The sequence below is a fragment of the Ruditapes philippinarum genome, unplaced genomic scaffold (genome assembly GCF_026571515.1).
Source record: "Ruditapes philippinarum isolate M1 unplaced genomic scaffold, ASM2657151v2 ctg3337_1_1_1_1, whole genome shotgun sequence".
Taxonomy (NCBI): domain Eukaryota; kingdom Metazoa; phylum Mollusca; class Bivalvia; order Venerida; family Veneridae; genus Ruditapes; species Ruditapes philippinarum.
Genome location: NW_026862915.1, coordinates 20,672 through 34,540, shown reverse-complemented (window position 1 = coordinate 34,540; position 13,869 = coordinate 20,672). Strand labels below are relative to the sequence as shown.

General features: G+C 30.1%; 1 protein-coding gene across 1 annotated transcript; it reads right to left on the bottom strand.

Moving 5' to 3' along the window:
- Positions 1-379: 379 nt before the first annotated feature.
- LOC132720607 (neuromedin-K receptor-like) lies at positions 380-9,722 on the bottom strand. Its single transcript, XM_060704765.1, has 5 exons — positions 8,943-9,722; positions 2,686-2,786; positions 1,960-2,050; positions 1,408-1,547; positions 380-500 (listed from the first exon to the last, which is right to left on the bottom strand). The coding sequence occupies exons 1-5, from the start codon at positions 9,720-9,722 to the stop codon at positions 380-382; spliced, it is 1,233 nt and encodes a 410-aa protein (XP_060560748.1).
- Positions 9,723-13,869: the final 4,147 nt, after the last annotated feature.

Here is a 13,869-nt window from a genome sequence, read left to right as displayed (position 1 = left end):
TGATTTATCTTAAACAACAATTCAAGTATTTGTCATAGAATATATTTATATCAGGCATTGAAAAAGTATATATACAAAAATACCAATACCTGTTCCTTAATTCATATGAAGTACGCCGATGTAGTTGAGGTAATACACTCAGTTCTGACTTAAAATACAATATATTGGTATGCCAAATCACGATCTCAAAAGAGCCATACAGTATCTCAAAATGAACAGTGGGACATTTTGATTCAAAATAAAATCCATTCAACAAAACCTGTAATGTGTTTTGCTATTATTTCATTAATATTCTTCTTTTATGTGTTTGTATCTTTGTTATTTTAATTGTTTTTTTTAATTGTTTTTTGTTTTCTTTTGTGGTTACACTCCTTGTGCTTCAAAACGAGTTTTCAGCTTTTCCTCTTACAATAAATGTAACGTATCCGTTTCCACGGCTACAACGATGACCTGACGTCAGGTTATGATTACACTGAGCACCAGCATGACTATGGCTTGGCCTTTTGAATAAATTAGAAAAGATATTTGTTATTAGAATGTTACAACCTTACGAATAAAACAGAACATGTAATGTAATTACGAAAGACCGGTAGGGCCATTTCAACTTCATGAATTCCTGATTTCATCTTCGTGAATTCACAGTTTTAACTTCGTGAATTCCCGTTTTCAACATGCGGCATTCACTGATTCACGATTTAAGCTTCATGTATTCACGATTTCCACTTCACGAATTCACGAAATTCGTGAAGGTGAAATCGTGAATTCATGAAGTTGAAATAGTGAATTCATGAAGTTGAAATCGTAAATTCGTGATGTTGAAATCGTGAATTCACGAAGTTGAATTCGTGAAGTTAAAATCGTGAATTCATGAAGTTGAAATCGTGAATTCGTGAAGTTGAAATCGTGAATTCATGAGGTTGAAATCGTGAGTTCGTGAAGTTGAAATTGAGGATTATGAAGCTGACTTCGGGAATTCATGCAGTTGAAATGTCTACACCGGACTTTCGTATGTAACCCTTACATTTTTCTTCCTAAAAAAACACAGTTTTGGTGGCATTTAAACAAAAAAAAATGTTTCTAAAATACTGAAATATTTATATAATTAATTCTTCAACATATAAGAATCAGTTTTATACAAGTTAAAATTTCGTATGAACTGCATTTTGCTGGTGTTAAATTATGTCTCAACGACATTATAAGGACAAAATGTCATGTGTTATATTTAAGTAATTAAAAAAAATGCCTCGGTAACTTACAAATGAAAATGAGTACCCCTTTCTCCTGTAGCATTTCTTACAAACGACACTGTGCGAAAACAGAATTGCCAACTACTTAATCTTAAGTTCTATCAATTGTCCACCATGTCTAAATCAGCACCAATGGTACAATTAAATAAGCTAAAATTACCTGAATGTCAGTGTTATTCGTTTCGTATTGATGTCGTTCGAGCCATCATTTCCAAACTGTGACGAATTGTTTTCTGACGAGGGCTTCTGCATACACTTTGATTTTGAAAACATAAGACGGTATTCGCGTTTAAACTTTTCCTGCAAACCAATATAAACATAAAAATAAATAAATAATAAAATAGATAAGATAATAATAATAATTATTAGTTCCTATGAGGTAATTTTTTTTTTTGCAATAATGTCATAAATTGTCTTACAAAATAATGCTAACTTTGACCTTAAAAGTGTAAAATTCAGGAAAGAGTGTTAATTAAGTAAACGCAGACCTTTTGTAACTGTATATTAATGGATAATACATGTTACAAGAACTTAAAATGACATTAAACATTACATGATGACCTAATGAATAAATTGTAAAATGGAAATATATAGTGTTATTTTTTTTTGTAAAAAAAAACTCAACTTCATAATAATTGTTATTTACAATATTGACTGGTAAAAGCACGTTAGATATTTTTCACGTAAAATATGACAACATTAAAAAGCTTACATTAAGAAGGCCGTATATGAAAGGGTTGTAACAAGAGTTGCTCATTGCCAACCAGTTTGAGCAGAACCATACAATCTTGATATATTTATATCTGAAAAATATGAAAACCAGTGCACATCTTTTTATTAATGTCATTTAAACAATATATTTATGAATATTAATATAGCAAGTGCATACAAAATCACATAAACTCGTGATGAATTCCATAAGAATGATACGTACGTTAAATGAGAATATAAGATTAATATCATTTCCTTTGTAAATTAATATATCGATCAATTTAGCTTACGCAACACTGGTTGTTCTACTCAGGTTCCTGCTCATACATGCAAGAAAAAAAATGCACAGACGGACACCTGAGGTCTACCTCCACCACTTGTAAAGTTATGGGAAGTCATCATATGACGGTGTGACTTGAAACCTTCAGAAGAAATAAAAGTATAACATTTCCTATATCAGTCATAAAACATGCAGTTATGGGGACAATATATATGTTTCACTCGTAAATGTTATCATCGCTTGAAGCTGATCTACGGATCTAGCAGAACATGTTTACAGACTTTTTATCAGCAGGCAAAATTATTCATAGCATTAATACAACAAGCCCAGTTGATGTTAACAACCAGAGAAATACATGCTGATAAATGCAGTGGCATGTGCACAGTACTTCATTTTATTTAGGCTGTACGAAATATCAATAAAACAGAAGTTAAATAAAGAGCTTACTCATTTATTTGTGGGTATATCTCTTTTATAAAGTTGTAGAGTTGTAGGGGCATCCAGCAAATCACGAACAACAGTACAACAATGATCAGCATTTTAACAACCTGAAAGTAAAAGAATTAGGCATTATGCCGTTCCTAGGATAATTAACGTACTTAAAGATTATTTTACATTTTCTCATAATTATTTCTATAATATTTAAGTCAGAATAAGTGGGACAAATTAAAGCAAAATGGTAGTCATCCTCTTTATTGTTTACGTTGCAAAATGAATATTTCCTGTTCGGTCTCACAATGTGTCCATGTCTGCCAGTCTCTATATTTAAACGATACGAAGACCATCTTAGTTCTAAATTTCGTGCAATGCATTCTCCTAAGTAATTTGATATTCAAAAGATAATTTTAAGCTTTTTAAACAACGTATTAAGTGATCTTTTATTATAAACACCTTATCTCCAGTAACTGATATAAATATTTATATATAAGTCTTGCTCTAAATATTGACAACATGTATATTAAAAAGGTATTGTTTATTAATTAATTAAAAACCAAATGCGTCACGATAGTGTATTAACACTCAAATAATTTCTGGGCTCATGTTTTGTAAGATAAACGTTTGTTTGTGTGTTTGTTTGGTAGTAATGTTTTCAGTTGTATGCTGTTTATTTTTGGGTCATTTTAGTTTGTGTTTGCATATTTTGCATTGATCAGCATGTATGTAAAGTTCTCCTGATGTTGTTTTCATCATTTGTTTTGTTGATTTTGTTGACTTTATGGACTTTTATTTCTTGCACGTTTTTCTTGTCTGTTAAACGAATACTACTTTTCTGTGTCTCATTAAGATAACTTGAGCATTTAATTGTAGCATCATTATAATGACAATGCTAATGCCTGAAAAACTGCTTATGAGGCTCCTTGGATTCATAAAATTGAATTGTGCTTCAACAGTTCGTTTCAGCGGAGTTTCATTTCAAATGAAGCAACAACACAATTATTTGACAGTTATTGTCTAACTTATGAGGTCTTGTAAAGATGAAAAAGATGTAAAGAAAATTAACGACTTCTTTGAAATTTTCAGGGAATAAAATCTTTCACTATATGAGAAACTAATTCAAAAGATGATCGGGATTCTAAAGCCTTATTTAACAATTTACTTAACGCGTATTGGTTTGAAATGCATCGTTTTGTATGGCGTGATATGTTTTCATATTATATTAAATGCCAAAATTTGAGATCAATAATTTCGTTTTTCTGCAGCTGAGTAAAGTTATCCGAAATTTAACTTCAGTAATGTCTTATTTTTTTCTAGTTCTTTTGGGATCATTGATTTCAGGACACTAAGTGTTGAAGATTGAATGCCATTTAAGTTTATGCTAGGGGTTATGAGGGAGGTAGCGTCTGTCTATTATTCCTTATATACAGATTCAATAAACCGAGTTTGTAACTGCTATGCAATTCTGTTGTTTCAATGATTTCGAAGGGTTACCTCTTTTAATAAAAACACATATTCAAGTTTTCCTTGGACAAAAAAAACAACATGCAGCTTGTGGCCAGTTAACTGGCTAATATTAGTTTCATTCTTTCTATCTTTCTTTGTGACTTCTGCTGCCATCATACATTATTTTCTCTTTTTTTGCAATATAAAGAAAGTTTATCACCCTTAGAAACGGTTTTATAAGGATTTTATATTTCCGTAGAGATGTTTGAAATGTGTTAACGGATACACAAACCTCATTATAGATCAAACACAACATTAAATCCGACTTTGGAGAGATGGTTACGATGCAATTATTGCTGATAAATGTAGGGAAAATAACGTTTAAAAGTACAGAGGAGGTTCATTAATTTCTAAATCAACACGTATATATAAAATAATTATAAAAGTGCCTGTAAAGTTCATTGTACATGTACAAGGTTGACAGTTTATTTGTGCATACTGTTATCTATTAATATCATTTGTGCTTTTTGCAATTTATAAAACAAGTATAAAATGTGCTTATCAATGCATACATTAAGCTATTGGTGTAATTTGAAAAAAAAATGATTTTGATAAAAAAGATATGTGATATAAATATAAACATCTATGGAAAGTTCATTGAACCCGTTTAACGATCCTTGTTTTATATTTGATAAGTTTTTGACTAAGGGATTTTTGCATTTTTGAATGTAAAACTTCATATCTTATATTATTCTAAATGTCATAAATCATGGATATACTGTAGTATTGCTTTGCTTTTCATGTGCATTTTACTATTTCTTTAACTTTATTTTAACTTTACTACGGTTATTTTCACTTTTGATTTGTGTTTTTCTTTACTATATTTTTCTTAACTTGCTTACTTTATTTACAGACATTTTTATAAACTCTATTAACAGAAATTTTATAAGCATATTATGTTCCCTTGGAACTATTTGAAAGGTGTTTACATTCATAAAAACAATATACATACGAATTTACAAACCCGACGTAAGATCCGACTTTTAGAGAGAATTTCAATGCAAGAATACAAATGTATATATTCATACAAAAAGGAATAAAAGAACAAAAGAAGGTTCACCGATGTCTTCATTAACAAATAGATATAATATTATAAAAATGCATGAGTGGAATAATGTATGTGAAGTTAATTGTACCTGGTTGACAATTTAATTGTGTTTCTCTAGCTGTCAAAATGTTTTGTAGACACTCATTATTTCTGTTAGTAGAAAGGTATTAAAATACATATTAATTTTGTTATTATCAAATAAATGTAAAATACATGTTCTAGTTAGTGTTTCGTATTAAAGTTCATAGGGCTTGTTTATTTTTGTATACTACTTCATGTTCTGTCAGTAACATCTTGTAGATTTCATAATTAGTAATTGATCTGGACTGTTATGCCGTTTAAAATGGCATAATAAATTTCAAATTAAAATGATTCAGAAGCAATTTACATATAATTTAAAATATAAGACTGCCATATTTACAAAAGCTGAGATCATTTGAACATCAATTCGTTTCACATCACGGTCATTTTAACACACTACACGCGTTTACCTTAACTAGGTCAACGACAAAAATATTAAGACGCAAAACAAACGCTTTTAACAATTGCATGCTGTCGCTTGGCATCCTCTTTTCTTTTGTAACGTCTTACTATTGAAGGACTCATATCATTAAGAAACAACCACTCTCAGTAGTATTTGATCTGCTGAAAGATAAAAGCCATTTGCTAAAAGCTAATTATCTTTCGGTGACAGGGAGTGACACTTCTCCGGAAGGCAATGACCGAAAAATGATTACTATATTTAGTTCAGACATTTTAGTCGAAGCTAGATATCAAAACAGCATATAAGTTCTTTTTTTAAGATTACTTTTAATAAACAATAAATATTTTATTGAAAACTTTATTGTATTTTTTTTACGATTTTAATATTTTAGTGCAGATTTGGACAGAAGCGATTACAAAATATTACATAAATATATATCATTACATACTGAAATTATAACAGCTTTAAATTAATTATTATAATTATGCTACAATTCAATACAAATTTTCTTTGTCAACATATATCTTATTCCATGTTATAAACATGAATCTCTTTGTTCTGGCAATTCAGTTTACCATCTAAGACTGAAGTGTTAGGCTTTATCGGTATATTAATTAACATCAACTTTAAACCTTCTCAATGTGTAACGGATATGCCAACCTTTGATTATTAAATCAGTCACCTAAAAGTTCAATTTCAAAATTTTAGACCAGCATCATAGCCTGGGCAAAAGTACAGACCTGCTTATTTATTAAATACTGGTGGCAAAGGCTTACAATATTAAGGCTCCATAAGGTAAAATGATGTAAAACAATATGTTAGGAAATATTTTTACAAAAAACTATCGGCAGTAAAATTATTTTGTTTCCATAATCGTCCGGTTGATTCTCCGAAAGGTTATTAAATAAAATACCTCTACATAACCCATGAAGGTATTATACGTAAACAGAATTGAATTCTCCGAATATAATATTATGCTGCAATTTCAGGAGGGTTTTAACTGTTTGCATTGGCAATTTGCAATTTTGCCCTTCGGACGTACTTATTTTCTCATTATATACTTCATTAATCAAAAACAAAAGTAATTTAGAATATCAGTCACAGAAACAAATTGTAAAAAAAAACACGTTTCATATGAGCGCTGTAGAAGACTGTAGGTCAATAATGTCAGCAATAAAAAAATTGTCATGTTTTTGTGTATACTTTTCTTTGCTAAAAAAAAGGTGTTTTTCAGCAAAGCTCACTTTTTTCGCAAGCATTATGAAAGTATTCATTTGAATTTAAACTGACACAACAATTATTTGCAACATGTTGTCATTCACTTGCATGTTGTGGAACTGTCTGTTTGATTTTGAAGCAATTCTTTTGTTAAAAAAGCGTGTTTCAGCGCAATGCTCAAATATTGTTTTCCTACTCTTTTTTTCCAAGCATTTTGACAGCATTCTAATTTAAAACTCAAACAGCATTTATCCTCAGAAGATATGCAATCTCATAAACTTTGAGAATTATAACAAATTATATTTGCTTCAATAAGTTATTGATATTTTACACTCAGCAATGATATCAATTTGCATACAAAGTTCAGGATAAATATTAGAAAAAATTATTTCGATCTTACGTCATATTTCTTCATATATTTACATTTTTCTGTTCATTTTTATTTATTTATTCATTTACATTTTTGCATTTATCATAAAAAGATCGATTCCATTTTTTTTATTTTCGATAAATTTTATTTATTTATTAATTTATTCATTTATTAATCTCTTTATTTTTCCTTTTCTTACATAGTTTTACTTTTATTTTACTTAATTACATTTTCAATTACTACAACTTCAACTTTTGATTTTTCTTATGTTTCTAGACTAAGTTTACTTTGCTTAACTTTATTTTACTTATTTACTAATTTATTAATATGATTTTTTTATATTTATTTGATATTCTTGTTTCTATCGTTGATGTCTCACATAAAACTGTGTAACTTAAACACTTAAACTGGCATTGTTTTGGCTCATGAGTATAAATGACCGTCTAATCATTATTGTTAAGCTTTCAATGTAATGCAACCTCATAATAATTCATCTTTAATAGCGTGGTCTATAACGGACACTGCGACACATAAATGTCTAATGGTATTGTCTTTCTTAACTGTAAAAAAAATGTTGTCCGAAAACATACGTGCCCTAATAGAATACAGAAAGATTAGAGAGGTATTTATTTCATGACAAGAATATTAGACACAATCTTATATACTGTTGTAACTAGAATAAAAAAGATACTGTGCTAATCAATGTCTTTATTCTGAGATTAATCATGTATCAATATTTTTTTCAAAAATGTAAAAAATCAAACGGCTGCGAAATTTCAGTGAGCATTGTTTTAAACGTGAAAATGAATGTTTTTCTTTCAAAATGAAATTGAAAATGGTTTGCAAAACGAAAATTATTTTGCAAAGTGAAAATGAAATGTTGAGTCTACAAAGGTTAACTGTTTTGCGATGGCAACCTTTACTAAATCTACTTTCGTTTGGAGACTACGAGTTGCCAATTAATTGATAATTTGTACTTAATTATTGAGCAAACCAGTTATTGAGCAAACCAATTGGTTTTGACTAGGGCGTTGCCGAGTTGATAACGCGTCGGAAAAGTAATATGGGTGGATTCAAACCCGTGAGAGAGAAATTCTACACTCTTTGCTTAGTAATTGTTGTTTGAAGGAACAGATTAGGGAATGTTTCAATAAACTTATTACTTCCAGGAAAACTTATGCCTATAAGTAGAAACTAACATTCTATAATTCTTTGGTTTAGTATTTCAAAATATTTCAATAGGTGCTCCATCTATCTTATGAGTTTTTTCACCATTAACAATTCATTGAGCATTTAGGGATTTTATTGGGCACCAAACGTTTACTTCGGATACGTGACGTCAGATTTCGCACATTAATAGACAAAATTACTGTATAAGGTTTTCTTGTACCATTTTTGCAATGGCCTTTAATTTAGGCGTAACAAAAAAATGTGTCCATACTTTTAATTAAGCATAATCATATTTCTTCGTTAGACGTTCCATTAAATAAGACAATAGACCATTGATATACAACTGTACCAGTGTTTCGTTTTCGCATTTTATAATTGACAATAACAGAATTAGATTCTGTTTTGACGTGAATGGATAAAAAAATATATAATAAAATTAATGAAGAATATAATATATACCACCAGCCACATACCTTTTTCTTATTTCGCTGTCTTGCGTTGTCTCTGTTTCCCCTATCAACAGTATTTCCTGGTTGCTTTGTTCCCCAAATCTTGCACGAGATTCTTGTGTATGAAATATTTATTACCAACAGTGGAAATAGATACTGTACTAGTAAAAGATAAAGATGGTAATATTTTCCAAAATTTTCAGTTGGCCAAGAAGCATCACATGTCAGTACAAATTTCAGTTCAGCATTAATCATATAATGGACATAGTAGTAATAACCTTCGGGAAAACATGATCCCAAACCAAGTCCCCAAATGATCAATAAACACACAATGGCGGAGCTTTTTGAAAAACCAGCTTTTAACGGGTACATTACAGCAACGTACCTATCCACGGAAATAACAGTCAATGTTATAACACTTACACTCACTGATAACACTTTAACTGACGGTGCTAGTTTACATAAAAATTCGGGAAAATCCCATCTTTGGTGTAATGCTGGATGAAATTGAAAAGGTATGGTGAACATTCCAAGTATAACGTCTGCAAAGGCCAAGTTTGCTATAAAAATATTTGTCACTGTTTGCATGCGCTTATCTCTGGCTATAACAATAATCACCAAACCATTACCTATAATAGCAATAACTGATATGGAACCATATAGAAGAGCAAGCAGGGCAACTACAAAGGTTGGAACTTCGTACATATCCACATCTGGAAATAAACTAGTGTTAAATGATTTATTATGCAAACTTAACCTGGCAAGAATATCCAAAACGTTAAATGATCCATTTTGTAAATCCATGTTTTCTTACGTATGAAATATTTCTCTTGGCTGCTCAAATCTTCCAACCGTGTGGTGAGGTAAGAGATCTCTTTACTTTATCGTTTACTTGTGATTCTTGTGAAAGCATACGGCTCTGTTGCTACAACTATTGGTAAAACAATTTTCCGATCAACAGCAGGACAGCAGGTGACATCATATAAGGATGGAATATAAATATATTATCGGAACATAAAACATTTATTTTTAGCTGACTGAACAATTGTACGTTTTGTTACTGTATATATAATACAATAGCGTAATTACAGTATCCTTTTCTTAAGGAATAAATAAACAAAACTGTTTTAACCCAAAAGCGATAATTATTCCACCCAAGTTCTCTCATTATTTCTAGCAAATTATAGAAACGTTATGACATTGTGCATTAAAACAAATGCTTTCCGCTGTAGCATACTATATGTCTGCCCTATTATCTTAGATTATGTATGTTTTTAGCTTATCTCAATTAAACCATTAACAAGCATATTGTAGGTAAAGGTTTATCGATGGTAAACTTAATTGCATTTTAAATTATTTAATTGGCAGTGAGGTAATTGTATTTCGTTCGGTTTAAAAAAACTCAACAAATTAGTTTATCGGTAAGCAACAGTTACAATAATCGATTTAAGAAAATACAATCTAACTTGTTGAAATTGATTTTTTTTATTTTCAGGAAATTATCGGCGTAGTTGTTTTACAATTATTGATGACCTGCTTTTGCAACAAATGGAATTATTGTAAAATAGAGACAAATAAAGAATCCCTAAAGAAAGTCCAACACGACAAAATTAAAAATGTAAGTTGCAAAACCCTTTGTTGCAAAATGTTTATTATTTGTAGGAAGCAACATATAAGAAATTGAGGAGCAGATTTTGAAAATCTTTGTATAAAGGCCATTAACAATTAATCATATGTCAAAACAGGACAAATATTCTTAATGTTCTAAAGGCAAGTAAATATAGTACGTATAATTAAAAGTGCGACTTGTTTTTCAAACCTTAATCTGTTATAACAAAAACCCACAAACAATGTTAAATGATTAATTTAACAGTTTAGAGTAAAGTCATATAAATAAATTGATGATTAACCTGTTGACTGTAATTATGTTATAGGATACATGTCACAAAAATATTAATGTTTCGATGTAGAAATATGATAATTAGAATCATTGTTCTACTTTTAAAATCAAGGCTGCTATCATATATCTTCGCTAAAACAGTTATTTCCTCGAAGCCTTGAACAAAGTCGTCAGTTGAATATTTATTACCATCAGTTGGGTTCTAACATTGATAGAATTAAATTCAATTTTGCTGATCATTGAAAATGTCTCCAAATTAAAGTCAGTAGTGGGTAAATATCTCTAAATTAAAGCAACTAGTGGGTTCTCATTTTACAAATTATATTTAAAACATATCAATTTTAATGTTACAGCTGTAATACATGTAACTGGGGAAATATGATTTCTTTGCAAAAAGTCTCGAATTCAAAATAAAACCTGACACTATAACTTTGTTCTCATGACTTCATAAAGTTTACAATCTTATGTCACAGGAATATATGAAAAAATACATAATATTTTATAATACATTTTAATAATTAGGCCACATCTGTTATTTACTTGGATCTTTTTGCCGCTTGTTATTTAAATGGCTTTCTTTCTTATCATATTGACGACTTAGTAAAAACCATTGAATTTACATATATGTGGGTCGTTCGCCTCAAACCACTTGCCCCTCACCGCTGTGGGTTTGTATCCCATCCCGACAGGGACTTTGGATTCTTTCATGTGAAGAAGCTTTTTCAGCTAGCTTACGGAACGTCGGTGGTTCTACCAAGGTGCCCGTTCGTGCCTGAAATAAAGGGCACCTGAGGTCTTCCTCTACCAGTAAAGCTGGTATAAATTACGAGCGTATGACAACAAGTCAAGTTGTTTTTATATCTGTTCAACAACCATTGAATAATTGATATGCATAATGTCACTATAAATTCTACAAAAACTTTCTCTTCGATGATCGGCTATCGCAAAATTATTACGCAATTTTAAAAATATTTAAGATCTAAAAAACGGGTAATTGTTTCACAAGTTTTAAACCATGTAAATGCTTATAGTACGGAATAACGTTTAACAACAATTATTCCACATAACGCATGTATGTTTACAATAGAGATACATTGTAATAAAGTGGATCAAACCTTTGTCATTCGTTTCATTCACTTTTCTTTTGGCCTACCTTTACGACCAATGAGAAAACCTAAAATTGTAATTTTCTGTCTTTTACGCACATACCGTCTTTAGCCGTTCACCAAAACGTTGCGTTAGTAAAACGCTTATTTGAACTCATTATTGAATGTCTTAAACAGCTTAAACTACTCAAAAGCCCCTCCCTTTGAGCTGTTTAAACAGTTATTTTTCCTTTATAACGTCTATCTATTACATATACACGATAGAAAAAGTATCTTTAAAATTAAGTTTCCCTTATTCGCCCCTCAAACTTATATTAGTTTCATTATCGCTAATTCTGACTATTTATAAAGAAAGCATGTTTTAACAATTATCATGGGAAAACGCGTGTGTCAAAACATCTTGTTTTCCTATGATTAAATAACGAAGACTTTCAATAAACTCATGTCTCAATTGTCACATCCTTAGAATTCGTGTTTTAAATTTGATTATTTAATTATTAATTATTTAATTATCTGTTTCGTCACGTCAACGAAAACTTGATGTATTTTTACTGTAAGATAAAAGAAATTATATCTATATGGCAACTTTATAATGCTGCGCAGATACTACTGGACTGTACTGATGCAACTCATTACAGATCAATATGGTGAAGATATGAAAATGTTTTAAAGCAAAGAAAATATATCAAATGGTCGTTCAACAAATTCAAATACAACTACAAAAGAAATCAAAGTTAAATTATTACTTTATAACGAAAATCTTAAAGACTGATATAGGCGTCCTTGTTAATGATTGGTTGTGATTAAAAAAAGAGGAAAAATAATTTCAAAAGGAATGTGCACAACTGCAAAAATGAAAATATTGAATTCTTGGTTTGATTCATCCTGTCAATTTAAAGGTGAAATACTGACCACGTCCAAATCAACATTTACATGAAATGGTAATCTTTTGAATTTAAAACCCTACGAAGGTAAGTTCATGCAGCAGATACCATGGAACAAAATCAAAATAAAAATGCGGACAATATCATCAATATAACCACAATTTGAATCTGGGTCGTCAGACCAAACAAATAATGGTAGCGAAATTTCAGACTTTAATGTACTTATTTGCAAATACCGAATGTAGTCCAAACTCTTCGAAGCGGTTACTTCCCTTCATATGTACGTTAACGCCCAAAAAATAAAGGGAGATCACTGCGTAAAGATTGCCAAAAGACAAGTGCATTAATTTTCTTCACGAAGAAATAGTTCCCTATTGGTCGAAGATTTCTATTATTGTGTTATTCTTATAGATATATATGATTATATTCAGCTCCATGATTATTTACTTCAGTGTTAAACAACAGGTTTACAGTGAACAAAATATATCGAAATTAATAAGGGTTACAAACTAGAATTAAGAATAATATGGTGTTCTTCAGGCTGATATCTCATAACTCCCCATGGTCGAGGGGTTTACACGAGAAGTTAAAATCCCAGTTCAGGCAACTCATGTTTTTGTTGTTGTTTTTTTACATTGTTTAAGCCAAATAAACATTGAATTGAATATCAGTGTTGCAATTAGTCTTATAGCCAATTTACTATAGTTATAACATTGGAAACAGAAGTTGGTGACACTTTACAAACAAATTGGTATATAATCTCACAACCTTCACCTTTTTGGCATTCTGAGACCCAAACAAATTTAGCGCTTTCTATGCTTTGATTTCATAACAGGATGACGTCCAATTAAATTTCCTTTTTATTTCTTTTAAAAATAATTACATTCTACTAACTTGATTATATCTTGTTTACCAATTTTAGCAAAAAAAAAATATAGGGAAAAGGAATTGTTACTTAAATATCGGGAAACAACGAACTTAAGATTTTATCACCTCCTGTGGCTTTAGATTGTGACACAAGTCTTTCTGAAATGAAGATTGATGGTATTGAGATTTATTTT